At 60.9% G+C, this 27,450-nt stretch overlaps 2 protein-coding genes across 4 annotated transcripts in view; both read left to right on the top strand.

The window, feature by feature from the left end:
- The window catches only part of LOC135977156 (syntaxin-binding protein 2-like), a 252,736-nt gene extending 230,314 nt beyond the window's left edge, over positions 1–22,422 (top strand). Inside the window, exons 6-20 of one of the 3 annotated variants that reach the window (XM_065576428.1) lie at positions 4,033–4,111; positions 4,837–4,940; positions 6,069–6,217; positions 6,735–6,819; positions 10,849–10,979; positions 11,119–11,226; positions 12,199–12,256; positions 12,748–12,864; positions 13,572–13,652; positions 13,985–14,123; positions 15,943–16,049; positions 16,534–16,623; positions 18,851–18,984; positions 21,037–21,194; positions 21,745–22,421. In XM_065576428.1, coding sequence (XP_065432500.1) covers positions 4,033–4,111; positions 4,837–4,940; positions 6,069–6,217; positions 6,735–6,819; positions 10,849–10,979; positions 11,119–11,226; positions 12,199–12,256; positions 12,748–12,864; positions 13,572–13,652; positions 13,985–14,123; positions 15,943–16,049; positions 16,534–16,623; positions 18,851–18,984; positions 21,037–21,194; positions 21,745–21,824 — 1,620 coding nt within the window. In that variant the 3' untranslated portion in view covers positions 21,825–22,421. Of the gene's footprint in view, positions 1–4,032; positions 4,112–4,836; positions 4,941–6,068; positions 6,218–6,734; positions 6,820–10,848; positions 10,980–11,118; positions 11,227–12,198; positions 12,257–12,747; positions 12,865–13,571; positions 13,653–13,984; positions 14,124–15,942; positions 16,050–16,533; positions 16,624–18,850; positions 18,985–21,036; positions 21,195–21,744 lie in introns of all 3 variants that reach the window. The other 2 variants (XM_065576431.1, XM_065576429.1) reach the window with 2 other exon arrangements.
- A 5,003-nt stretch (positions 22,423–27,425) lies between these two features.
- Positions 27,426–27,450, top strand: part of LOC122173072 (maestro heat-like repeat-containing protein family member 2B) — a 44,709-nt gene continuing 44,684 nt past the window's right edge. Inside the window, exon 1 of the mRNA XM_065576527.1 lies at positions 27,426–27,434. Coding sequence (XP_065432599.1) covers positions 27,426–27,434 — 9 coding nt within the window. The remainder of the gene's footprint in view (positions 27,435–27,450) is intronic.

Genomic DNA, 27,450 nt, shown 5'->3' with positions numbered 1-27,450 from the left:
GAGCTTGTAACATGAGAACCCAGGAGGGGGTTGGAGGTCAGATGACTCCGGGGCCCGGGAAACTGAACAAAGGCTGTGGGAGGGGTCGCTGAGGGAGAGTGCGGGAAGCAGGCTGGAAGCAGGCTGGAAGGAGGCTGGAGAGATGGCTGGGAGGCAGAGATGGCTCTGACCCCCCAAGGGGGGTGGGCCGGCATGCCCTGGGACCCCAAGCTGGACCTAACTGAGGGGGGCCCTGTTGTCTGTGCCTGCAAGACCTGTCTTGGACTGTATTCCTGTCATCCAAATAAACCTTCTGCTTTACTGGCTGGCTGAGAGTCATGGTGAATCGCAGGAAGTCGGGGGTGCAGGGCCCTAACTCCCCCACAATCCGCAACAACTGGTGGCAGCGGTGGGATCTACTGCACCCCGTGGATGGCGCTTCCTGCAGTAAGTGACTGGGGAGCAGTAAAACGAAGGGGGATTGACGGGGACCAGGCACGCTGAAGAGTGGGAGAGAGACGGTTATTACCCCTGGGAGTGTGTGACCAGCGAGAAGGACTTTTGCGGTAACAGGGTCCCCCGGGGGGATCGCAGCGAGTGGTCCCAGGGGCGGAGGAGTCTGCAGCTCGACCCTGGCAGAGAGGTGGTGACCTCGAGAAGGGCTGGCACACTAGGGGTCCCCCTGGGAACTGTGGGGAGCTGTGAGCACACAGGCCGGTGAGTGGCCAGCAGGAAGATGTATGCCAAGCGGCTTAAGAGCGACCTGGTGGAGCTGTGCAAGCAGAGGCGGCTGCGCATTGGGAGGCTCACCAAAGAACAGCTCATTGCCCAGCTGGAGGCGGAAGATCGTGCGAATGAACTGATCCCTGTGTCTCAGGGAAGCAGCCTGGCAAATGCAGCGCAGGCACCAGGGTCTGTCCCAGCTGGGAGTGGTCAGCCGGCTGCTGAGGGCTTCCCGAGACCCCTCCTTCCTATGCCTAGGGGAAGGGTGGGGAGGAGCCCAGCAAATACCGAAGGCGCCGTGACCCCCCCGGCCAGCAGGGGGTCCCCCCGGCGAAGCTCGCCGGCCAGCAGAGGATCCTCCCGGCGACGTTCGGCATCCGTGGAGCGGAATTGGCTGGAATGGGAGAAAGAGCTAAAACTGAGAGAGCTGGAGGATCGTGAACAACAGAGACAGCATGAACGGGAGGAGAAAGAGAGACAGCATCAGCGTGAAGAGAGACAGAGACAGCATGAACGGGAGGAGAATGAGAGACAGAGACAGCATGAAGAGAGACAGCGTCAGCATGACCTGGAACTGGCGAGATTGAAGGGCAGCGAACCCCCGGCTGCGGTGAGTGAGGGGGGACCCAGGACTGCACGGAGCTTTGATAAGTGCATCATGGCCCCATACAAGGAGGGGGAGGACATGGATGACTTCCTGGAGGCCTTTGAGACGGCCTGCGAGCTGCACCGGGTGGATCCCGCGGACAGACTCCGGGTCCTTACCCCCTTACTGGACCCCAAATCCGTGGCATTGTACCGCCAACTGGGAGAGGCAGAGAAAGGGGACTACGAACTATTCAAAAAGGCCCTGCTACGAGAGTTTGGGCTGACTCCTGAGATGTACCGGGAAAGGTTCCGGGGTCAAGATAAAACCCCTGAGATCTCATATTTGCAACTAGCCGTCCGCATGGAAAGATACGCCAGCAAGTGGGCTGGTGGGGCCCAGACGAAGGAGGACCTGATTAAACTGCTGGTACTGGAGCAACTGTATGAGCGGTGCCCATCCGACCTGAGGCTGTGGTTGGTGGACAGAAAGCCAGAGAACCCGCGACACGCCGGGCAGCTGGCTGATGAGTTTGTAAAGAGCCGGTCAGGGGGTGGCAGGGAGGAGCCCCAAAGGAACAGGCCCGCCGCGATGCAGAGAGAGAGTCACCCTGGGACCTCCCAAAGAGGGAATATGGGGAATCCCCTCCCACGGGGAATGCCCAGCGTCAGGGACAACCGACCGGCTCGAGGGGACCCACAGGACATGAGCTGCTATTACTGCGGCCGAAGAGGCCACGTTCGGGCCCAGTGCCCCAAGCTCAAGGACAGACTGAGCAGACCGAACCCGCATAGGGTTAACTTGGTAGAGGCCCAGACGGACGAGGGGCAGGCTTCTCACGCAAGAGGGGCTGGCAGCTTATCAACTGCTCAAGAGAGAGAAGGGCCCCAGGCCAGCTCCTCTACGGGGCTGGATGCCCCAGACTCAGGGTTTTTGGTTTATACGGTGGGCGCGGGGCTGTCCCTCCGGAGAGAGTACCTTGTTCCCCTGGAGGTGGATGGGAGGAAGGTCAATGGATACTGGGATACGGGCGCAGAGGTGACGCTGGCCCGGCCCGAGGTGGTGGCCCCAGATCAGGTGGTGCCCAACTCCTACCTGACCCTGACGGGGGTGGGCGGAACACCAGTCAAAGTGCCCGTGGCAAGGGTACACCTGAAGTGGGGGGCCAAGGAGGGCCCCAAGGATGTGGGGGTACACCCGTATTTGCCCACTGAGGTATTGATGGGGGGGGACCTGGAGAACTGGCCAAGCAACCCCCAAAAGGCACTGGTTGTGACCCGCAGTCAGAGCCGGCGAGGGGCCCTGCGCCCTGGCCTTGGGGGGGGTGCCTTGCCTGAGGCGCAGGACCCTAACCTGGTGGGGAGGGAACGCCCAGGGACGCGGCTCAGGGAGGCTGCAGCTTCGGACCCAGCGGGCGAGAAAGAGCAGGTGGCCATCCCTGTCCCAGCTGCTGAGTTCCAGGCCGAGCTACAGAGAGACCCCTCCTTGCGGAAAATAAGGGACCTGGCCGACCTCAATGCGGTACAGACCATGGGACGAGGTGGCCGGAAAAGGTTCCTGTGGGAGAAGGGGTTCCTGTACCGAGAATGGGCTCCCCCAGGGAAAATGGAGTCAGGGGGGATCAGGAGGCAGCTGGTGGTACCCCAGAAGTATCGCCGCCAGCTGCTGTGCTGGGCCCATGACATTCCCCTCTCAGGGCACCAGGGAACCTGGCGTACCCAGCAGAGGCTGCTACGGAGCTTTTACTGGCCTGGGGTCTTTGTTACTGTCCGACAGTACTGCGGATCCTGTGACCCCTGTCAGAGGGGGAGGAAGGCCTGGGACAAGGGGAAAACAGCTTTAGGACCCTTGCCCAGCATAAAGGATCCTTTCCAGAGGGTGGCCAAGGTTAAAAGGGCGGCTCTAAACCAAGAGAGCCCAAAGCACAGACCTCCAGACTGGAGTGCTGGGAGAAGACCACAGCCCAGTTGGAGCCCCAGAGGTATGGGGGTGGGAAAAGGGCACAGGCCGCATAAACCTTCCCACATGCGAACTGCGAGTGCCATCAAGCACCCCCGACCTAAGGGGGGGCGTGGAACGGAAGGGGCCTGGTGTAACTCCCACCAAGGAACTGGAGGGATGCGGGGGCATCCATGGGAACGGGGGTAGGTTCGAACTTCCCCGGGTCACTGGCTAAAGTGACCCTGCTCAGTTCGGTCTCGAAGGGGGGAGAGATGTGACGAACTGGGACTGTTCTCACTGTGGTGTGTGAATGCTGACAGGGGAGTGTGACTAGGATGGTCTGCATCGGGGGATGGGAGCCGGCCCAAGGGAACATACCTGAGCTTGTAACATGAGAACCCAGGAGGGGGTTGGAGGTCAGATGACTCCGGGGCCCGGGAAACTGAACAAAGGCTGTGGGAGGGGTCGCTGAGGGAGAGTGCGGGAAGCAGGCTGGAAGCAGGCTGGAAGGAGGCTGGAGAGATGGCTGGGAGGCAGAGATGGCTCTGACCCCCCAAGGGGGGTGGGCCGGCATGCCCTGGGACCCCAAGCTGGACCTAACTGAGGGGGGCCCTGTTGTCTGTGCCTGCAAGACCTGTCTTGGACTGTATTCCTGTCATCCAAATAAACCTTCTGCTTTACTGGCTGGCTGAGAGTCATGGTGAATCGCAGGAAGTCGGGGGTGCAGGGCCCTAACTCCCCCACAATCCGCAACAACGGGGCCTTGGCTGGTGCTGACAACCCCTCCTCTCCCCCCTTTGCAGTCGGTGCAGGCTCTGATCGATGACTTCCAGGGCACCCCAACCTTCACCTACAAGGCAGCTCACGTCTTCTTCCTCAGCCGTGAGTATCGGGGGGCAGGGAATCCCCCTGCCGGGAGCCTGGCCAGCGGCACACTGGAGCCTGGGGGTGGGGGGGTCTCTCTCTGCCGGCAGGCCAGTGCGCAGCACCCTGATTACGCTCTGCCCTCCTGCAGGGGGATGCAGACCCAGCAGGCCAGACCGAACGACCCCACCGATCCCTTCCCCCGCTTCTCCCCCATGGGCCTGCCTCCAGCCAGCACAGCTCACAGACACCTGCAGCGTGCGCCCAGAAAGGCGGCCTCTGGCTACCATTCCCAGCATGCATTGCTCCATCCGTCCCAACTGGGGTTTGCGAATGGTATACCCAGAATACCCAGTGTGTCAAGGTCACATCTGCTTCTCCTCATTACAGCCCAAGTCCCTGTTCCTCCTTGTGCATCATGCTGAGTTGTACACTCCAGTCACTTCCCCCTGCGGTGGGCTGAGGGCAGGGTGTGAGAAAGGGACCGCGTAGGAGAGATTGTGCCCCCGCCCTCCTCGCTGCTGATGCTGCAGAAGCCGAGAACCCGGCGTGACTCTGGTTCACGGGGGTTGGACTCATAGTTGACTCCTGTGTGGCCCTGCTGACCTGCCCAGGTTCCCCACAGGTGTGCAGCACTACTGCCCCTGCTGTGCCCGTCCTGGCCCTGTCCGTAGGGGCTGGCGCTGTGCTGGGGGCCCTGAGCCCTGTGCCTGTCACCCCCACCCACTGCCTTTGCCTTGCAGCGTGTCCTGACCCTCTGTTCAACAAGCTGCGGAAGTCACGGATCACCAAGGCCATCAAAACCCTCATGGAGATCAACATGGCCTTCCTGCCCTATGAGAGCCAGGTGAGGGGTGACCGGGCTTTGGAGGAGCAGGGCCGCAGGGCAGACGGTGACGTACGACACCCCACCCTTAGTGTTCCACATGGCTCGGGGCAGTGACACCTTTCCCTTCTAGGGTCCTGGGTTTGATGCCAGCACAGGGCAGCAGGGACTAGCCAGCTGCTCACACCCTGTGAGAGGTGGAATCGCTGGCTTGGATGTATGGGGGAGGAGGGCGCTGCCTCCCTGGCTTTACCAGCTCTTACTGACGGTTTATAACAGGCCTGCAAGACAGCCCGCACACGCCTGCCCTTTGCCCAACCACGCCATCTCCTCCTTGTGTCGTCAGTGGATTTCCCTCCTCATGCCCCTGAGGGGCAGGGCTGTGTTGTCAGTCCCATTGCATTGATGGGGAAACTGAGGCACAGAGACATGAGCCTGGTCTACACCCAAAAGCTTCATTGGTACAGGTTTGTTACGGGGACATGAGAGAAAAAATCCCCCCTGTAACTAATGCAGCTGTGCTGGCAGAACCCCTGGGTAGAGGCCGTTACGCTGGCAAAGCAGTCCTTTCGCCACTGTAGCTTATTTCATGTGGGCACCGGTGCCAGCTGTGCCAAGAGAAGCTTTGGCTGGTATAAGCTGAGTGTGCGTCAGGAGGCTTTGCTGGCTCACCCGTCCCGTTGCACCAGCAAACCCTTCGTGGGCCGATACTGTTTTATTGGTGTCCAAGCACGTTTTCCCCAATGGCTCGTTCTCTTCGTCCAGTGAAATAAGCGACAGCGGCAGACGCGCGTTGATGCCGGGTTTGCCTGTGGCTACGCTGGGGCTTTTGCCAGACTAGAAACATGTCCAAGCCCCCTCCCCCAACATTGCCTTCTCCAGGGCAGAGACACACCCCTGCAGCTCAGTAAGGACCTGAATCCGGGGCGTCTTCATCCCAGGCTGGTGCATGAATCTCTGGGCCGCTGTCCCTCTACCACAACAAGAGTGGCTCTGGCGAAGGGATCTCTCCCTCACTAGGGGCTCGTTCCGGCTCCGCCAGGCTGGCCTGGTCCAACAGCGCATCTTAGGGGTGCGGTATGGGGCACAGCTGGCCTGGCTGCCAGCACTTGGCACCAGGGTCTGATCTCTGCTCCCCCCGCCCCCCAGGTGTACTCCCTGGACAGGCCACAGACCTTCCACATCTGGTTCAGCCCCTACTCGGCCTGGGAAAGGAACAAGGACCTGGAGATCCTGGCAGAGCAGATTGCTTCATTGTGTGAAACCCTGGAGGAGTATCCAGCCATCCGCTACAGGAAGTGAGTGTGCCCGGGGGGAGGGGTACCCAGCCATCCGCTACAGGAAGTGAGTGTGCACGGGGGGAGGGGTACCCAGCCATCCGCTACAGGAAGTGAGTGTGCCCGGGGGAGGGGTACCCAGCCATCCGCTACAGGAAGTGAGTGTGCCCGGGGGGAGGGGTACCCGGCCATCCGCTACAGGAAGTGAGTGTGCCCGGGGGGAGAGGTACCCTGCCATCCGCTACAGGAAGTGAGTGTGCCCTGGGGGAGGGGTACCCGGCCATCCGCTACAGGAAGTGAGTGTGCCCGGGGGAGGGGTACCCGGCCATCCGCTACAGGAAGTGAGTGTGCCCGGGAGTGGGGTACCCGGCCATCCGCTACAGGAAGTGAGTGTGCCCGGGGGGAGGGGTACTCGGCCATCCACTAGAGGAAGTGAGTGTGCCCAGAGGGAGACGGTTACCTGGTCATCTCCTACAGGAAGTGCGTGTGCCCCTGTGGGAGGACCTGTTTCTACCCACCGGGTTTGTCTTTGCTGCAGGGACCGTGAAATTAACTTCCACCTGGCGCATGCTGTACTGGCCAAACTCAAGGTGTTCAAGGCATACGAGCCCAGCATGGGAGAGGTGAGCGAGCTGTGCCGGCCACGCCCTCACCATGGGACAGAGCCAAGGGGGGAGGGGGAGTACATGAGAAGTAGAAGGAAGGAGGAGTGATTTAGAACCTGCTCAGAGATCCTGGCGGGGGGAGGGGTGGGGTCTAGACCCCCTTGGAGATCCTGAGGGCTCGGGAGAACAATAGCATTCCCTGTGTGGTTGGACTAACAGCCCAGCCCTTCTCTAACAGTGGCCGTGGGCGGATCGCAAAGTGCTCTACAAAGGCCAGTGTCCTTGTCCCCTCTCTACGGATGGGGAAACCGAGGCACCGACTGGGGAAGTGTGTGCCCAGTAGGGTGACCAGATGTCCCGATTTTATAGGGACAGTCCCGATTTTGGGATCTTTTTCCTATATAGGCGCCTATTACCCCCTACCCTCTGTCCTGATTTTTCACATTTGCTGTCTGGTCACCCTAGTGCCCAGCAGAATCTCTGTTTATAAACAGGGCAGTTCAGTCACAGAAGTAAGTTTTGCATACAGCGCCTCTTCCACACCTGGACACTCCTGTCTGTGTGTGCTCCTTCACCCACCACCGTGGTATCGGAACTCATTAATGAATTCACCCTCCCAGGGGAGGCAGGGGGGCCTGTGTTACAGATGGGAAACTGAGGCATGCAGGGAGTCTGTCAGAGCAGGAGTAGAACCCAGCTCTCCCGAGCCTTAGCCACAAGTCAGCCCTGACCCAGCTCCTGCCGTCCCCGTCCCACCCCCAGCAGAGGGGAGCTGCAAACCCACCCTGCCCTGGATTCTCGCATGGGAAACCCAGTGGCTCCTGTCTCCCTAGGAGAAGCAAAGTGATGTAAAATCCAAGGCCTGCCCAGATCTCTCCCTCCTGTTGCTTCTGCTCTTGCTTCCAGCCTTTGCCGAGCTGCTGGGAGACTGTGCACCTGTGACCAACTGGGAATGTTTGTAATATCTTTTATGAAGCCGATGCGTGCCTCAGTTTCCCCTATATGTTTCATGGCTTCTCTGGTGGGGCGTGGGGGAAGGACTCTCAGGGAAGATAAGAATCATGGTGTGTGGGGGGCTGTCACATCCCTGTCTTGGTGAAATGAAGAGAATCCAACCCAGATCAGCCTGGGGGCCAGAAAGACCATGACATCTCCAATGGCTCCTGGCTGGACGCTCCCAGCAGGGAATCGGAGCAGGGCCCCCAGCTCGAGAACACAGGGTTGGGAAGGTTTGAGCTGGGGGATAAGTGGGGGAAGCTGGGAGCTCTCGCCTGAGAACTGACCAAGGTCAGACCGAGGCCTGGTCTACACAAGGCAATTGCCTCGCTTGGGGGTATGAGAAAGGCGGCGTCACTGAAGCGGCGCAGCTGCAGGGGTTTACATGTAGACAGGCCCTGAGCGAGAGACCAGGAGCCTGAAAACAGGTCTCGCTGCAGCTCGGCCGGGCTCTGAGCTGACCAGAACGGCCTCTTGCTTTAACCTTCAGTGGGCTGGGCTGCCCGGGCTGGGGTCCAGGTGCCTAAGAAACCCGACTGTTCTGACAACGCTGGAGGAGTGGCCCTGTCACCCGGGCTGAGTGGCGTCGGGCCCTGCGGAGTGGACGGGTCTGTCTCAGGGTCTGTCTCAGATGGACTCGCTGGGCAGGGCTCACGGGGTGAAGCCCAGCGGTTCGGTCTCAGGAGGTGGAAGGCCGTACGGCTTGTCCTGGAGGAAGAGAGAGACCTGTTGGGGTCTGGCACAGCAAAGGGCTTTCTCCCAGAGACTTCCCCAGCTGAGGCCCTGGCACCGACCCTGTGGATCCATGAGCGCACCTTTCCTCTCTCCTTTCCCATCCACCGAGGCAAAGTTGCCTAGTGGCTAGAGCCCTGGACTGGGACGGGAGACCGGGGTTCTATTCCCAGCTGGGTGACCTTGGGCAAGTCACCCCTCCTATTTGTGCCTCAGTTTCCCCATCTGTACAATGGGGATAATGATACCAGTCTCGGGCAGGGGGGCCCCCTCTGGGATAGCTGGCTGCCATGGCACAGACGCTCTGTAACTCACAGCTGGCAGGACAGGCTTGCCTCCAGAGGGGAGCCTGGCACACACCTGGCTGCCCAAACCATCTACCCAGGGAAGGGATTGACAGCACGCTTGTTAACCACCGGAGCTACTTGCTGCAGCAGAGCTGGCTCCAGCCTGCAGCCCCGGTCTGATCTGTGCTATTCTCAGGAGCTGAGAGCGGCGCTGGGGAGGGCAAAGTCCTGCTCCGTGCACACCCTGCTTCTCTGAGCCCCCCCAGGGATATTCCTGAGACTCTTGCCAAGCCTCCCTGTCACAGGTGTCAGCACTGTCCCTATGTTACACGGGGGAAACTGAGGCATGGAGCAGCGTGCCACGAGTAGGTGGCAAAGGCAGGAATAGGAGCCAGGAGTCCAGACAGCACGCCCACCGCAGGACCGGGAGTGCTGACTCAAGCCCCTGCTCTCAATGCAGTGCTGGCTCCATGCCGCACAATCCCGGCTGGCCAGTCCAGTGTGCCCCCGCCTTGCCAGCTGGCACAGAACCCCAGGGACTCTTGTAGCATGGCCTCTAGCAGTCAGGTCTCCAAAGCCACCCAGCCCACGGTCACGGCACCATGGGGCCTTGTCTGCACTAGTCCCTCTTGCCTTGATGTTTCCCAGCTGCCAGCCCTGAGGGGTAGCTAGCCCAGGCAGTGCTGTGGCACTCACCAGTGCACTAAGCGCCCCTCTGCTCTGGGGAGTGACCTGGTGGTTACGCCAGCCCCCATCTGCACTCGGGGATCCCTCCAGCCGAGCTGAACTGGCAAAGGTGTGAGCAGAGTCCGGGAGGGGCACTGGGCATAGCAACCCACCCAGTCTGGGTAGTGCTGGAGAGGAATGATGGTGCCAGTTCTGGGTTCATGTCCCTGCTCTGCCACAGACTTCCTGTGTGACCGTGGGTGAGTCACCCAGCCCTTCTGGGCCTCCATCCCCCTCTGCAATGGGGTGACAGCCCTGCCCAGCCCCACGTGCATAGGGGGGGCAGGATGCAGCAATGATAGTGCTACAGTGGTGGGGTCCAGATACTCCTCCAAGAGAGGCGCTCCCCGGTCAGCCTCAACCTATTTACCCAGAGGCTGTGGAGACCAAGTGTGGCTGAAAATGGGACTACTTACTGAGGTGGGACAGTTGGGGAAGCGTCAGGGGCTGTACGTCCCCGGCCCCCCTGACTGTGCTACCCAGTGAAGAGCAGATGCAGCCCCTTGCTGAGGTGCTCCTGGGTGGGCTTGAGTTCCACTGGAGCTGCTGGAGCCGGTTTCAGAGCCGTCTGCCATGGGAGCGCAGGGCTGGTCTCCTATCGCCACCTGCTGTGCTAAGAGGGCAGTGCATGCTGATCAGGCAGGGAGCGGGGGCTGGGCCAGCCCCCACCCCCCCCCCCATGATGTGGGTCTGAGATGCTGACCATTTGAGTGGTCTCTGTCCAGCTGGATGCTGGGGGGGCCACCCAGGCTGGGAGTGGGGAGCTAAAGCCTCATATGGGGTCCCAGCTCAGATGCAAGGTGGGACATAGGGATAACGTCCCATTGTCCCCCTCTGGGACCTTATATCAAAGAGGCTCTGGGCCTGGTGTTGGTTAACGATAGACTAGCCAGGGCCTTCTGGTGTAGTTCCCCCGCTCCCCACGCAGCATATGGGGCAGGGCGCAGTCGGGGGGCTGCCTTGTAAGGGGCACGCTCCCGTTGGTGGAGAGGCACGAGCAGAGAGCGTGCTTGGGGGAGTGGCCATTGCTATTTGCACGAGGGGCAGGTGGCCCGTCCCTGCAGGGAGCGTTGCAGCGCAGCTGGGTGGGGAGCTCTCCCTGCCGGTCAGGGCGGGACCCCAGGGCACGTCTCAGCTAGCTTGGGGGGTGTCTCCTGGCTTCCCCTGGGGTTGGGGGCTGGGCCGCAGAGAGGGCGGGTGGTGAAGTTTCAGGCCCACCAGGGCCCATTGGATTGTGCCGTGTAAGCCAGGCCAGGAACCATCCGCCGGAGCAGGGGGTGACGGGTCTCTCTCTCCTTTGCCCCAGGGCCCTGACAAAGCCCGCTCTCAGCTGTTGATTGTGGACCGGAGCTTCGACCTGGTGTCCCCACTGCTGCATGAGCTCACCTTCCAGGCCATGGCCTACGACCTGCTCAGGATCGAGAACAACACCTACAGGTAGGGCCTGGCTGCCAGCAGGGGGCGCCCCACACTCCTCAGGCGGGCTGGGGGGATGGGACCCAGGCACCTGCACTGCTCTGTAGCTCCCACGCTCGGAGGAGGGGTGTCACAGCCTGACCCCATTCCCCCTCCGCAGGTACGAGACAACGGGCGCCAGCGACTCGCAGGAGAAGGAGGCGCTGCTGGATGAAAATGATGAACTCTGGGTGCAGCTACGCCACCTGCACATCGCTGACGTCTCCAAGTGAGCGCGCTCAGCCCTGCCCCTGACACGCCCCTCTGTGCCCCGTCCGTCCCCCCGGATATGCCCCTCCGTGCCCCACCCAGGGCCGGGACCCATCCGCCCCCGCCCCCCCCCGGACACACCACTTTGTGCCCCACCCAATGCCTAGTGCCGGGACTCCCTACCCCCCCTTCAGCACACCTCTCCCCTCCCGGCCCAGTGCCAGGACCCCCTACCCCCACTTTGGCACAGCCCTCTCCTCCCCGCCCACTGCCAGGACCTCCCCCTCGGACACACCTCTCCCACCCAGTGCCAGGACAGCCCACCCCGTTGACACACCCCCTCTTTTCCAGTGCCGGGACTTCCCGCATCCTCCCCTTCAGACACAGCCCTCCCCACCCCGCTCCTTCCCTTCACACCCAGTGCTGGAACCCCATTCCCCCTTGGATACACTCCTCTCCGACCCAGTGCAAGGACACCCCCCAGCAACACACCCCTCTCCTGCTCAGTGCCAGGACTCCCCCTCCCCCTCCCACCCAGTGCTGGGGCCTGTCCCTCAGACCTGCTCCTCTCTGAGTGCTGAGACCCCCTGGACCCAGCCCCTCTCCCCAAAGGACCCCTGAGTGCTCCCTTCCAGAGCAACCGTCTGAATTTCCTCTCGGGGATCCCCCTGGACACTGTCTTCCCCTGATCCCAGGATCTCCCCAGGCACCTCACAGCCCCTTGAGTGAGTCCCTCACCGACCTCCTGCTGGACCTGCCGTTGCTCCCAGCCCCTCCCCCCCCCGCATCAGGGCACCAGGAGCCCCCAGAGGTGCACTGAACTCTGCCTTGGGGTAACTTGGGAAGAGGCCCCCCGCCCCATCTGAGGCTCTCGAGGCAGAGAACTGTGGTGCCCGTGGGGTGGGGGCTCCATCCCCTGTAGCATAGGACAGGGCACCCCCTACCTCTAAGGCAGTGCCTGGCTCCGGCCTGACCCCTCTCCCTGCTGCAGGAAGGTGACGGAGCTGCTGCGCACCTTCTGTGAGAGCAAGAGGCTGACCACGGACGAGGTGCGGTGGGGGCTGGGAGGGGGAGTGATTGGGGAGTCTGGGACGGGGGGACCCATCCCACTGCCACTGATGGGGAGGGGAGGCTCCCTGCTGCCCTAGGAGGAGTTGGTGGGGGGGGAGTTGTCCAGTTGCTCCCAGGGTTTGCCTGTAAAGGGCTAAGAGGTGTGTGTGGAGCCCCCTGCCCCCCAACCAGAGCTCTGGAGCTCCCCATGGTGGGGGAGGGCAGAGGCCCATGGGGCAGGGTCAGAAAGCAGGGTCAGGGCCGCGCAGGGAGAGCTGCAGGGAGCCAACGCTGGCATCTCCCTGGCCCGCTGCCGCTTTACACCTCAAGGGGCACTCGGGTTGCAGGGCTCCCGTCTCATTCCAGCTGGCCTGGGAAGAGCAGGTCTAACCCAAGCCGCAGCCACATGTGGCCTGAGTGACCCACCCTGGCCCTGGCACGCGTGGTTGGGCTGCTGCGGCTGTCCCCAGGCGAGGCCTCTGCCTTACAGGGGGCTCTGTGTGCTGGGAGGGGCCGGGATCTCACCACCGCCTCCCTCCAGGCCGACATCGAGGACCAGTCCCAGATCCTGAAGAAGCTGCCCGAGTACCAGAGAGAGCTGAACAAGGTAACGGGGCTGGGACTGTTAGTGGGCAGGGGGCAGGGCATTCAGTGGGGCTGATGGGGGGCAGGGTGCTCTGTGGGGCTGGTGAAGGACAGTAGGGACTCTCTGGGGGACAGGGCACTCTGGGGCTCTCCGCTTTACTGCCTGATGAGAGCTGCTGACCTGTCCCGTCGGGCAGAGCCATTTCCCCACCCAGGTGCTGTGTGGCACCATGGGCAGCAGCCTGCCCGTCAGTGCCCAGAGCTGCCACGTTAGCCGCAGCAATGGCAGCCCTTGGGTAACGCCCACGCCTTGCTGCTGCAGCTCTCAGGAGAGGGCCTTGGTGGGCTTCCAAACCAGCCCGTTGGAGCCACTCCTGGTGCCACTGGGCCACGTGCCAACAGAAAGCTCCTGGCCACTGGCACAGGTACCCCGACACCTGCTGGTCTCCAAGCCCCCAACCTCATGCTGACTAACAGAGAAGCCGTGGGCTGATTTGGAAGCTGCTCCCTCCTCCTGATCCTCCCCTCCAGCTGCCCCACTCCATCCCAGAGGTGGCTGCACTTCAGTGCTGGGCAAAACAATCCCTATATACTCGGCTTACACAGCCGATTGGGGCTGCTCCTCTGGCCAAGGGGCCCTCCTGGAGGGCTGGGGGCTGGGGGTGCTCTGGACCAGCCGGTGATGCAGTGCCGCAGTAAACTCCCCTCTGTCCCGGTCTCTCCCCGCAGTACTCCACGCACCTGAACCTGGCCGAGCACTGCATGCGGCACTTCAAAGGGACGGTGGAGAAGCTGTGCAGCGTGGAGCAGGTGGGTCTGTGGGCAGAGCCTGTCTGGGGGCAGAGTCTGGCTCATGGACTCAGCCCGGAGAAAGGGGTCTCAGAGCCTCAGGCTCGCTGGAGCCAGGGCCAGCCCCCCCATGTAGCACTGTGGGTGCAGAAGGGGGACGTGGGGCTCGGGTTACTCCCTGGGGACCCGTTGCTCACCCCAGGGGGAGCTGACCCCGGGGAGGAGGGGGCCCTGGCACAGGGGGTAGGCGACCTGTGGGTCGTGGGGCCATTGCGTCTCCCATCCTGCTGCGGGGCAGGAGGAAGCGGAGCAGCCTGACCTGGGCCTTGTGTGTGCGCCCCCCTCCCCCCCAGGACCTGGCCATGGGGACGGATGTGGACGGGAAGGTGATCAGGGACCCGATGAAGATCATCCTGCCCGTCCTGCTGGACCCCAGCGTGCAGGCCTACGACAAGATCCGCGTCATCCTGCTCTACATCTTCCTGAAGAACGGTAACGCCACAGGCCTGCAGGGCGCAGCACTGGGAGGCCTGCTGCTGCAGGGGGCGCCCCAGGAGGTGGGGCCCAGGCCTGTGGGGGAATAGCACTGCTCAGACTGGCACGTCCCCCAGCCACGCAGGGCGTCTCCCGGCCAGCCGCTTCCTGGGGCCTGTATCCAGCCTGGCTCTACGGTCCTGTCTCCCCTCTGCCCACCTCTTGGTGCCTGCGAGCCAGACAGTGTGCCGTGCCCACGCTCCGCACTGCCCCTGGGGTCAGACCTGGCAGCCTTTGCTCCCTGCTGCTGCCTTCCCAGGAGTGTCTGCCCTCCACGGTCCCCCCAGCCCGTTCTCTGCAGGGAGGGGAAATGGAGACACACACCCGGAGCGGCACCCCTGCCCCCGGCCTGTTCTCTGCAGGGAGGGGGATGGAGACACAAACCCGGAGCGGCCCCCCGGCCCGTTCTCTGCAGGGAGGGGAAATGGAGACACACACCCGGAGCGGCCCCCCGGCCTGTTCTCTGCAGGGACAGGGGATGGAGACACACACCCGGAGCGGTCCCCTGGCCCGTTCTCTGCAGGAAGGGGGGATGGAGACACACACTCGGAACGGCCCCCCGGCCCGTTGTCTGCAGGGAGGGGGGATGGAGACACACACCCGGAGCGCCCCCCCGGCCCGTTCTCTGCAGGAAGGGGGGATGGAGACACACACTCGGAACGGCCCCCCGGCCCGTTCTCTGCAGGGAGGGGGGATGGAGACACACACCCGGAGCGGCCCCCCGGCCCGTTCTCTGCAGGAAGGGGGGATGGAGACACACACTCGGAACGGCCCCCCGGCCCGTTCTCTGCAGGGAGGGGGGATGGAGACACACACTCGGAATGGCCCCCCGGCCCGTTCTCTGCAGGAAGGGGGGTTGGAGACACACACTCGGAACGGCCCCCCGGCCCATTCTCTGCAGGGAGGGGGGATGGAGACGTACACCCCGAGCAGCCCCCTGGCCCGTTCTCTGCAGGGAGGGGGGACATCTCTCCCTTCCTGCAGGCGGTTGAGACCATTTTCTGTCTCTGAGCCCCCTGCGACCAGTTCCCTGCCCATCCCTTGTGTCATCCCTGTACCAGCTCCCTGCTTCTTGCTGCATCCAGCCCCTTCTCCCAGCTCACCAGGGCCTGGGGAACCTCCCTCACCCTGACACATGGCACAGTCCCTCTTCCCCCATCGGTTCCTGCCCCATGCTGGCTTGGTGGGGCAGGGCCCTGCTCCGGGGCCCTTCCTGTAACCCTGCTCAGGCACTGCCCCTGCTCCCATTCCCCAGGCCAGGGTGCCCTCATGTGGCTCCTCTGGCTGCCCAGTTGCCTGGCCAGGGGGCGCTGTGGAGTTGCCAGGCCTCCCCCTCTGCACTAAGCAGCAGTAAATGGTTTGGGGGGTTGCCGTCCCTCCAGCTCAAGGCCTCGCAGCCTTAAGGACCCAGGCCTCGGCTCTGACACTGTACCTGACTGGCTGCAGATCGGGGAGCCCAGATCGGGGGAGGGGGACTCCCTCTGCACTGCCAGGGGGCGCTAGAGAGACCCCTGCCCCCAGCGCCCGAGAGAACCTCTGGAGGGAGGGAAGAGTATCAAGAACCTAAATTCAGTCATTAACTGCGTGGGGTCTAGTGGGCTAGAGGGGGGCTGGGAGCCAGGACTCCTGGGTTCTACCCCCAGCTCTGGGAGGGGTGGGAAGAGCAGGATCTCAGGGTTTGATCAGGGAACTAGGACTCCTGGGCCACGGACTGAATGTGCCAAGGCTGTGGGTGCGTCCCAGGGGTGCTGGCGCTGACCTGTCTCTCCCCATGCAGGTGTGAGCATGGTGAACCTCGACAAACTGATCCAGTGTGCCAACGTCCAGCAGCTGAGTGACAGCATCTACAACATGGACTTCCTGGGCATCTCCGTCATGCCTGAGGTAAGGGACTGGGGCCAGGGGCAGCAGCTGTACCCATGGCAGGGGAGCCCAGGCCATCCTGGGGGTGCCCCCCATGGCAGTGACTACTCCCAGCACAGAGGTGGCCTCTGCCCCATACAGTGGGGTGACGCCCTCCCCCTATGAGGGTGACCCCCGAGTTACTCCCCATCTGGGGTGACCTCTTCTGCCCTGCAGAGGACCCTGGGGGTCAGGACCTCAGATCGCTGGGAGCTGGAGCTGGTGACCACTGCATGGGGTGGCCATGCGGCGAATGGGGGGAAGCGTCTCTGTTCTCCCATCAGTCTCTCTCCCCTCCTCTCTCTCTCTCTCTCTTGCTCAGTGATCCATTCTGTTCTTTTCTCTGCCCCTCCCCTGCCAGCCCGGCTGGAGCGACTCAGATAGGCTGCGCTTTCCCTGTCTGCGCCCGTTCCCATCCCGCACCCAATCCCTGCTGCCTCTCACCCACTCTCCCTTCCTCCCCCAGAGCGGGCAGCTGCGACCCGAGAGGAAGGTGCGGCCGGAGTCCACCTACCTGCTCTCCCGCTGGACCCCCAGGCTCAAGGACGTCATGGAGGTACCAGGCCGTCTTCTTCCTGGCCTTGGGGTGGGGGGTCACACCTGGCAGGCTGGGCCCAAGGGGGAGGGGCTGGTCTGGGGTCAGCCATGTGGGGAGCCCTGCATATCCGTGCACCATTTCTGCGGATAGTGGATCGGTTGCAGATACAACCGGGTCGGGCTCTACTCCCCATCAGCGCCTGGCCCGCGGCATCCGGCTCAGGCAGCCTGGGGGGCACAGCGCGCTCGGGGCCGCCGGCCAGCAGCCAGTGGCTGGGCGACAGGTCGGAGTCAGGGCTGCCCGACACCTACTCGCCTTGCCATGCTGAGCAGCACCAGCGTCCCCACCAGCTTCCGGGCAGCACCCCACTGTGATGCAACATGCTCTGCTGCTGCCGTGTACCGGCGCTTGTGACCCCCCAGGAGCACCACATGATGAGAAACCCCTCCCTCCAGCCCCCACCCCCTCCACGCTGCCCCTTCCTGAGACCCCGCCCCCGCGCTACCCATTCTCCTCTAGACCCTGCCCCCTCCACGCTGCCCCTTCCCCCAAGCCCCCCACCCCCTCCACGCTGCCCCTTCCCCCAAACCCCCACCCCCTCCAAGCTGCCCCTTACCCCCAAGCCCCACCCTCACGCTGCCTCTTCCAAGCAAGACCCCTTCCCCCCCTTGCTGCTACCCATGAGGATGCGGATACAGATGGCTAGTGGATCGTGGGCTGATGCGCATCCACATTTTTGTATCCGTGCAGGGATCTAGCCATGTGAGGGGCTCATCAGAAAGTCCTCTGCTGCTGCCATCCTTAGGGGTCTTAGATCATAGACACGAGTGCAGGCAGTTGTCTTACCCGGTGCTGAGATGCTGCCACCTCTGGGGTGGGGCACGGGCGGTTTATACAGGGGTCCCTCACTGGGGCTGAATTCTTCCTGAGGAGGGGCAGGCAGCTGTTAACAGCCGCACAGCAGCACTGCCCGAGAGTCTAGGGCAGGAGGTGATCAGCGTGCGGGGCTGGAAGTGCAGGGGATCCAGGCAGCCCACTGTCATGACAGGCACTGGAATCTGAATGGCCGGCAGGGTCCTTGGCCTAACCTCCAGTGAGGAGCAGCTGTTTGACGTTCATCTAAAGGACGAACTCCTGCAGCACAGTACTGGGCACTGACTGACCGGGGAGAGCGCCCCCTGCTGAGCCCCCTGCCCGCTCCCTGCAGGACAGCACCCCCTAGCACCGCGCTGGGGCCAGCACTGACTGCCAGGGGAGAGCGCCCCCTACTGGGCCCTCCGCCCGCTCCTGGCCGTACAGCGCCCCCTAGCGCCGCACTGGGGACATAAAGCACCCTCTGCTGACTCACTAGCACCCCCCAGCACCCGCTGGCTTTTCCTTAGAGGTCTCCTATCCAAGCGCTGCCTGGGCCCAAACCTGCTTAGCTTGTGAGAGGTGACATGGTCGCTCCTTCCCCCAATGCTTGCTGGGGGCTGAGCCCCTCATCGCCCTGCCCTGTGGGGCACTCTTCAAGGGGGTGGGGGGCACACTTAGTTGCCTTCAGCCCACTGGCTTGGGGCTCCTCCAGGCCAAGAATTAACCCCCCCACCCGAGGGAGGCTCCCAGGCCCCTGCTCCAGCGCTGTGATGGTTCCTCCTGTGGGATTTTGGGGCAGGCAGTTGCGGTAGCCTCAATCCTGTGCCTAATCCAACCCCCCACCCCCACCCCCCGTGCTAGCCACAGCTCGACAGGCCTTAAGCCTCCCTGTACAAGTCAACGCAGCGGATTAATGTAAAAGCCCCTATTATGTGGTATTAGGATGTATCATAGCCTGGGCCCCCTGCATGGCTGGGACACACCTCATGGGGCAAGAGGCAGGGCCTGGATCTGCCCGCAGCAGGGAAGGGGCACTGAGGGCAGCCCCCTGCCTCCCTCCTCCCCCAAGTGAGGGGCCCTGGATCTGGCTGCAGGAGGTCTCTGCCCTCCCCATAACGGTGGATGGGTGTGGAGTTCACAGCAGGGCACTGAGCAGCTGAGGAGGAGGTGGGGAGATGGGGGGGCATCACGGGAGGAGTCAACGTGCTTTTTGCTGGCTTCCCATGCCCCCAGAAAGGGGGCCCCAGGCTGCTCCCCCAGGGACTGTCAATCATTCAGGGAGGAGCCGTCCCAGCCCCTCCCCCCTCTGGGGCCTGGCTTGGCCACCAGGTCCAAGGTTCCTGCTGCTTGGCCCCTGCTGACCTGTCCTCTCCCCTCCTCCCCCCGCCAGGACATCATTGAGAAGAAATTGGACAACAAACTGTGGCCCTTCATATCAGACCCGGTCCCCACCACCAGCTCCCAGGCTGCTGTCCCCTTCATGTCAGACCTGGTCCCTTCCACCAGCTCCCAGGCTGCTGTCAGGTAAGGCTGAGCCTGGCTGGGCTGTGGGGGGTAGAGCCCTGACACCCCCCCACCCCCCGGGTGTAGGAGCCTCTGTGCCTGGGAGTGCGTGGCCAGGACCCTGCCCTCTGCGGGGGAGACTGTGACGGGTTGGATCACAGAAACCCCCTTGGGAGCTGCCACCAGATGTGCAAAGACTACCCCTGCTTCTGTTTTCCCTGCCAGCTCGGGACTCCAGCACCCTGTCTTGCTGAACCAGACACTCCCGTCTGGCTCCAGACACAGACCCAGGGTCTGAATCACTTGTCCCAAAGCTGCAAGTTTACCTGAAAACAGCTCATAGAAGTGTGCTTGTCTTTAGCACTCAGATGCTCAACTCTCAATGGGGTCTAAACCCAAATAAATCCGTTTTACCCTGCATAAAGCTTATACAGGGTAAACTCATAAATTGTTCGCCCTCTATAACACTGATAGAGAGAGATGCACAGTTGTTTGCTCCCTCAGGTATTAATACATACTCTGAGTGAATTACTAAATAGAAAGTGATTTTATTAAATACAGACAGTAGGATTTAAGTGGTTCAAAGTAGTAACAGACAGAACAAAGTAAGTCACCAAGCAAAATAAAATAAAATGCGCAAATCTATGCCTAATCAAACTGAATACAGATAATCTCACCCTCAGAGATGCTTCAGTAAGTTTTTTCTCAGACTGGACACCTTCCAGGCCTGGGCACAATTCTTTCCCCTGGTACAGCTCTTGTTGCAGCTCAGGTGGTAGCTAGGGGTAGGGTGACCAGATAGCAACTGTAAAAAATCGGGACAGGGGGTGGGGGGTAATAGGAGCCTATATAAGAAAAAGCCCCCAAAATCGGGACTGTCCCTATAAAATTGGGACATCTGGTCACCCTAGCTAGGGGATTCTTCATGATGGCTCCTGCCCCCTTTATATATCTTTTGCATAAGGCGGGAACTCTTTGTCCCTCTGGGTTTCCACCCCCCCTCACTGGAAAAGCACCAGGTTAAAGATGGATTCCAGTTCAGGTGACATGATCACATGTCACTGCAAGACTTCATTACTCACTTGCCAGCACACACATATACAGGAAGACTCACAGGTAAATACAGCCATCTGCAGACAATGGGAGTCATCAAGATTCCAAACCATCATTAATGGTCCACACTTTACACAATTACAATAGGCCCTCAGAGTTACATTTTATATTTCTAGTTTTAGATACAAGAGTGGTACATTTATACAAATCAGATGATCATACTCAGTAGATTATAAGCTTTGTAATGATACCTTACAAGAGACCTTTTGAATGAAGCATATCCCAGTTACGTTACATTCACTTATTACCGTATTTTCTCTAAAACTATCTCAGTTACATTATATTGACTTATTATCAAGTTTTTATCAAACCATATAGACTGCACAACGTCACAGGGGTGTCCAAGAGCCTGGAGCCCTGGACCCCTCTCACCATGTCCCCCGCACCCCAGCAGTCCCGCAACACACCAGGGCTCAGGATGGAGGAGAGGGACTGGCTGAGCTTTAGACAGCACCCCCAGCCCAGGGCAGGTGCCTCCCTCCCCTACTCCCTCTTGCCTCCTTTGGGACTCCTGTCCCACTGCCTTGGGCAGGGCCTGCCCCCCATCCCCCTCCAGGCCCTGCCCTTCCAGCTGGCCTTACCTCAGCCAGCCCCTGGTATCCACACAGCCCCTCTACCCCCCAGCCCCCACTTCGGGCAGTGCCCACCCCTCCACCTGGCCTTCCCTCAGCGAGCCCCTGGTATCCACACAGTCCCTTTACCCCCCAGCCCCCACTTCGGGCAGTGCCCACCCCTCCGCCTGGCATTCCCTCAGCGAGCCCCTGGTATCCACACTGCTCCTTTCTCCCCCAGCCCCCACTTCGGGCAGTGCCCACCCCTCCGCCTGGCCTTCCCTCACATAGCCCCTGGTATCCACACAGTCCCTTTACCCCCCAGCCCCCACTTTGGGCAGTGCCCACCCCTCCGCCTGGCCTTACCTCAGCCAGCCCCTGGTATCCACACTGCTCCTCTCTCCCCCAGCACCCGCTTCGGGCATTGGCACAAGAGCAAGCCAGCGGCCGAGTACCGGACGGGCCCGCGCCTCATCATCTACGTAATGGGTGGGGTGACCATGTCTGAGATGCGCTGCGCCTACGAAGTGACCCGGGCCACCAAGGGCGAGTGGGAGGTGGTGATCGGTGAGTGGGGCGAATCCTGGGGGGAGAGGCGGCTGGAATGCCCAGGTCAGGGACAGTCGGGACCCCCTGGGAGGGGGAGACCCTAGAACTGCCTGCCTAGCACCCACAGGGCGCCCCTGCCACCCTCTGTCCTCCCGCACCCGGGGGCCTGGGAACAGATGCGCTTGCCCCACCTGCCTCAGCCACGCATGGCCTGTATCTAGACACCTGATCTCCTGGCCCCTGGCTCCCCAGGCCTCTCCTTTCCCAGGGACCATGTGTGGGGGTCCAGTCAGACACCCCCAGTAACACCCATAGGGATATGGCTCACCCCCTGCACACACCCCTCTAAGACCCAAGGGTGAGGAACGCTGTTAGCGCGTGGATTCTTGCCTGGCCGTGCAGGGTACAGCGGCACGAGGGGTGCGGTGCCAGGCCGCGGGGGGCAGGAGACAGCCCCTCCCCCCTGCACTAGAGCAGGGTCCAGCTGCAAGGATGGGGGAGATGGTGATGCCAGCCTCATGCCCGCCCCACTGTGCCAACCGCTGCCAACCACCTCTCTCCCCCCCAGGTTCCAGTCACATCCTAACCCCCAAGAGCTTCCTGGATGACGTCCAAACCCTCAACCGGAAGGCCCCTGAGGAGGTCTAGAAGCAGCCCCCTCCCCGCAGAGACTCTGCCCCCCACAGCTCGCTGCCCCCAGAGCCACCTGCTCTTCGCAATAAAGCACCTTCCCCCCTACTCTTGGCAGCGCTGTCGGTTCTTGGGGAGGGACGGGAGAGGGGACGGGACCCCCAGGCTGCTTGGCTGTTAGGGCAGGGGGCAGGCCAGGCTCCCGTCTAGGGTTGTGGCCCTCTGTGCCCCATGGCCACCGCCCCACTGATGGGATAGGGGAAGAGTCAGACTCTGTTATGTACAGCCTCAGCCATTCCTAACTCCCCTCCCTGGGACCCAAGGCACAGCCCCTCCCCCTCCTGTCACCCCTCTGCCAGCGATGGGGGGCGCACAGAGGCTGCTACCAGCAACTGGCTTTGGGGGGGATGTGATCCAGCCACTGAGCCCCAGGCTGTGTCTGTCCAGTCTGCAAAGGGTTAAAGAGAACCCCCCTTCTGCCCCCATCTCATCCCCCTTCACCACCTTGGGGTGCTGGCCCAGCCCTGGCTCCCTGCACCCCTCCCAGCACAGCCTGGCACCCTGGCCTCTCGGTGGGAACCTCGGCTCCAGAAGGGGGGAGGGGTCCTAGGAGGAGTTGCAGTCAGGTGCCCAAGTAAGTGGGAGTGGAGCCAGGACTGCATAGGAGGTGTGTCCAGGGTTGGGCAGCAGCAGCAGGGCAGAGCCAGGCTGCATCTAGGACCCCGCAGGACGGGTTTGCCGCCCCGATGGGCCTGGATCAAATGCCCCTGCCCAGTGGCAGACACCTCCCCAGTGCCTTTCCCTGGGTATCAGAGTCACCTCCAGGCACCTGGAGCCCCAGCTCCAGCTGAGGCAGCCAGCTCCAGCCCCTGTGGGTCTGACCAAGCCCTGAGCCAAGCCTCACCCCCTGCATCCCACAGGCCCTAGAGGTCCCCTCCCTCTTGCCCGCCAGCCGGGCTGTGCTGGGGAAGCGCTGGCCGGAGTGACCCCAGGTAAAGCAGTGACTCATTTACCGGGAGTGACCTCCCAGGGTGGTAAAGAGGACTCTGTGTGTGTGTCTGTGTCTGTGTTTTCTCTGCTCTGAGCCTCCCACCCCATTATCACAGTCAGTGCTGGCCCTGCCCCTGCCCCTGCCCCTGCTCCTGCCCTACTGGGCTTGTTCCTGGGCCAGGAAAGTGCGATGCCAAAGGCTGGCCAAGGCCTTTGCTGCTGTTCACAGGCGGGGAAGGGGAAGGGAGGGGACGGGGCGGGGTGTGAGGCTGAGGGCCCATGGTGCCAGGGAGCGGGATCTCCCCAGCTCCCCCTCTGGCCCTGCTCCAGGTCCCTGGCTCCGAGTCACCCGGCCAGCCCTGCCCCCTCCCAACCTTCGCCCCCAGGAGGAGGGTGGGGCAGTAGCTGGAGTGTTGGACCAGGGCCTGGGGGCAGCTCTGCTCTGGCCTGTGGACGTCCCCTGCTGGTACAGTGCTGGCTCACCCAGCCATGCCCCAGAACCTACACAGTTCCCCGTGTCTCGCTGCCCCGACTCCCTTGTTCTGCCTCTCTGGTCCGTGTGCCAGAGGGACCAGCACGGAGCCCCAGGAGTTCCCCCAAGCAGCTATAGGGTCCCCATCAAGTGTGGGGTTGGGGCAGGCACTGAGCGAGCACCAGGGCCCCCACAGAGAACAATACCCACCCAGCCCCTGCCCCTCCCATAATCAGCGCTGGAACCCAGCCCCCTGCGTCCCAGCTCCCGCTCTAAGCACTAGCCCCCGCTTCCCGCTCAGATCTGGGACAGAACACCTGCCTCCTTGCTCCCCCTCTAGGGCCTGGCCTTTGCCCCAACCCCCCACCTCCTCCATCCTCCTGTGCCTAGAGCTGCCCAGGGTCCCGCCACCCCGGCTGCTGCTGGCCCCCAGCCCTTGGGGCCCTGTTCCTGCGCTGGCACCTGCATTGTGTGAGCACCTGCTGTAGGCTCCTCTCGCCGGCCAGGCCAGGCCTCCCCTCTGGCACCCTCTAGCCTGTGCCAGCAGCTGGGGGTGCAGTGACAGTGTCCCCAACCCCCCCCCCCCACTGGAGGGTGAAAGGAGACAAGGAGGGGCTGTGAGAGCCCCATTCTCCTACCCTTCCCGCAGCCTGCTCCCCCGGCTCAGCTCGGAGACTCGCCCTGCCTCTAGTCGCTGGGCATGGGGGTTAGCGCCATCAGCAACCCCACCCCACCCCCCACCAGCTGGAGACAGAGACCAGTGCCAGGTCAAGGACCTGCCCCAGGTCCCGGAGGGGTATGGGGGATCAGGGCCCAGACCAGGGGTGACCGTGGCGGGGGATCAGACCCATGACTCATGAGGGTTGGGGGTTGTCTAACTTCTCCTCTCAACCTGCGCACAGTCCATGGCCCCTCCTGCCCTCTCCCAACCCATCCCCTGCTCCCTTGGTGCCCCGGAGGCACATAGTCGTGCACCCCACAAGGTGGGAGGGAGGCTTCAGGCCTGTGATCTGTGCTATGCCAAGGACCAAACCCGCCTTACCCAGGTCCCGGGAGATTTTGGTGATGCACAGAGTCACTGAGTGGCTCTGGTTGCCTGTGACCTCCCCCCCACCCTCCCCATCCCTCCAGACCTGCAGTGTCCCAGCCAGGCCAGCGTGGGGGGGAGGGCAGCACTGCTATTGCAGGCAGTTGGGGAGGGCGGGGGCTGGAGGGCACTGACTTGGCCATGCAGCCATGGGTTGGGGCCTGGGCTGAGCCAGGATTGGCGCAGGGATGGCCTGGCTGGGTACGCCCTGTTTGTGACCATAAGAACATAAGAACGGCCGTACCGGGTCAGACCAAAGGTCCATCTAGCCCAGTATCCTGTCTACCGACAGTGGCCAATGCCAGGTGCCCCAGAGGGAGTGGACCAACCGGCAATGATCAAATGATCTCTCTCCTGCCATCAATCTCCATCCTCTGACAAACAGAGGCTAGGGACACCATTCCTTACCCATCCTGGCTAATAGCCATTAATGGACTTAACCACCATGAATTTATCCAGTTCTCTTTTAAACGCTGTTATAGTCCTAGCTTTCACAACCTCCTCAGGTAAGGAGTTCCACAAGCTGACTGTGCGCTGCGTGAAAAGAACTTCCTTGTATTTGTTTTAAACCTGCTGCCTATTAATTTCATTTGGTGAGCCCTAGTTCTTGTATTATGGGAATAAGTAAATAAATTTTCCTTATCCACTTTCTCCACATCACTCATGATTTTATAAACCTCTATCATATCCCCCCTTAGTCTCCTCTTTTCCAAGCTGAAAAGTCCTAGCCTCTTTAATCTCTCCTCAGATGGGACCTGTTCCAAACCCCTAATCATTTTAGTTGCCCTTTTCTGAACCTTTTCTAGTGCCAGTATATCTTTTTTTAGATGAGGAGACCACATCTGTACGCAGTATTCGAGATGTGGGCGTACCATCTATTTATATAAGGGCAATAATATAGTCTTAGTCTTATTCTCTATCCCCTTTTTAATGATCCCTAACATCCTGTTTGCTTTTTTGACCGCCTCTGCACACTGCGCGGACATCTTCAGAGAACTATCCACGATGACTCCAAGATCTTTTTCCTGACTTGTTGTAGCTAAATTAGCCCCATCATATTGTATGTATAGTTGGGGTTATTTTTTCCAATGTGCATTACTTTACATTTATCCACATTAAATTTCATTTGACATTTTGTTACCCAATCACTTAGTTTTGTGAGATCTTTTTGAAGTTCATCACAGTCTGCTTTGGTCTTAACTATCTTGAGCAGTTTAGTATCATCTGCAAACTTTGCCACCTCACTGTTTACCCCTTTCTCCAGATCATTTATAAATAAGTTGAATAGGATTGGTCTGAGGACTGACCCTTGGGGAACACCACTAGTTACCCCTCTCCATTCTGAGAATTTACCATTAATTCCTATCCTTTGTTCCCGGTCTTTTAACCAGTTCTCAATCCATGAAAGGACCTTCCCTTTTATCCCTTGACAACTTAATTTACGTAAGAGCCTTTGGTGAGGGACCTTGTCAAAGGCTTTCTGGAAATCTAAGTACACTATGTCCACTGGATCCCCCTTGTCCACATGTTTGTTGACCCCTTCAAAGAACTAATAGATTAGTAAGACACGATTTCCCTTTACAGAAACCATGTTGACTATTGTTCAACAGTTTATGTTTTTCTATGTGTCTGACAATTTTATTCTTAACTATTGTTTTGACTAATTTGCCCGGTACCGGCGTTAGACTTACCGGTCTGTAATTGCCGGGATCACCTCTAGAGCCCTTTTTAAATATTGGCGTTACATTAGCTAACTTCCAGTCATTGGGTACAGAAGCCGATTTAAAGGACAGGTTACAAACCTTAGTTAATAGTTCCACAACTTCACATTTGAGTTCTTTCAGAACTCTTGGGTGAATGCCATCTGGTCCCGGTGACTTGTTAATGTTAAGTTTATCAATTAATTCCCAAACCTCCTCTAGTGACACTTCAATCTGTGACAGTTCCTCAGATTTGTCACCTACAGCAGCCGGCTCAGGTTTGGGAATCTCCCTAATATCCTCAGCCGTGAAGACTGAAGCAAAGAATCCATTTAGTTTCTCCGCAATGACTTTATCGTCTTTAAGCCTCCTTTTGTATCTCGATCATCAAGGGGCCCCACTGGTTGTTTAGCAGGCTTCCTGCTTCTGATATACTTAAAAAACATTTTGTTATTACCTTTGGAGTTTTTGGCTAGCTCATTTGGGTCTGGCCTAGGCCACGTTAGCCTAGCACCCCTTCAAGCCCAGTGCCCCTGGCTGGTTCACGGGAGGGGTGGGGAGGGCAGGCGGCTGCTTCCCTGCCCAGCTGGGGGCTGCCCTGGCTGGGAGACAGGCAGAGAGAGAAAAATGACATGAAACCTCAATAACAGGCACCCAGAGCAGGAGTGACTCACATGGATTTGGGGAGAGAGCCGGGCATGGAACCCAGGAGTCCTGCTTCCGAGCCCCTGATCTAACCCCTAGACCCTACTCCCCTCCCAGAGCTCAGCACAGAACCTGGGAGTCCTGCCTCCTCGCCTCCCCCCACTCTAGCCATCCTCCTCTCCCCTCATACCCCTGCTAATAATTGCACACGCAGCCTGCTGGGGAATGTGCCCCGGAACAGGTCAGTCCCTTCGAGCCCAGCAGGCCCTGTTTCCCCTGCCCCCTGGGCCAGCTCCTCTCTCCCTGCTGGGCAAATGAGCCCTGCCAGCGCTGCGTGCCTGCTGTGGCCGGGGAGAGAGACCCTGGCACCTCCGGTCTGCTGCTTGGGCCCAGCCCCAATCTGCTCTGCTGCGGAGCTTTCTGTCCCTGATCCCCATGGGGAATTATCAGCCCCAATTAACAGCCATTTGGATAATTGCTGCGTGGCTGCCAGGCGGGTGGGCGGCGGATTGGGGGCGCGGAATTAAAACGCTCCAGCAGAGACACCTGCCCAACTGTGGGCTCACCAGCTCCCCCCATGGCTGCCCTTACAGCTGGGCTGCCACCGGGGCTCCATGTGCAACCCGGGCCTGCACCTTGAGCAAGGGGGACCGCAGCCACACACGCTGTACCCCTCAGCCTGCCCCCAGAAGCATGAGGGGGGTGCAGGCCTGAGACAGCCGGCCATGGGCCTGGTCGGTGCCAGGCAGG

This window comes from Chrysemys picta, chromosome 22 (assembly GCF_011386835.1).
Source record: "Chrysemys picta bellii isolate R12L10 chromosome 22, ASM1138683v2, whole genome shotgun sequence".
In the NCBI taxonomy this organism is placed as follows: Eukaryota; Metazoa; Chordata; order Testudines; family Emydidae; genus Chrysemys; species Chrysemys picta.
Note: the sequence above shows the minus strand (reverse complement) of the source record. Positions and strands in the feature narration are given on the sequence as shown.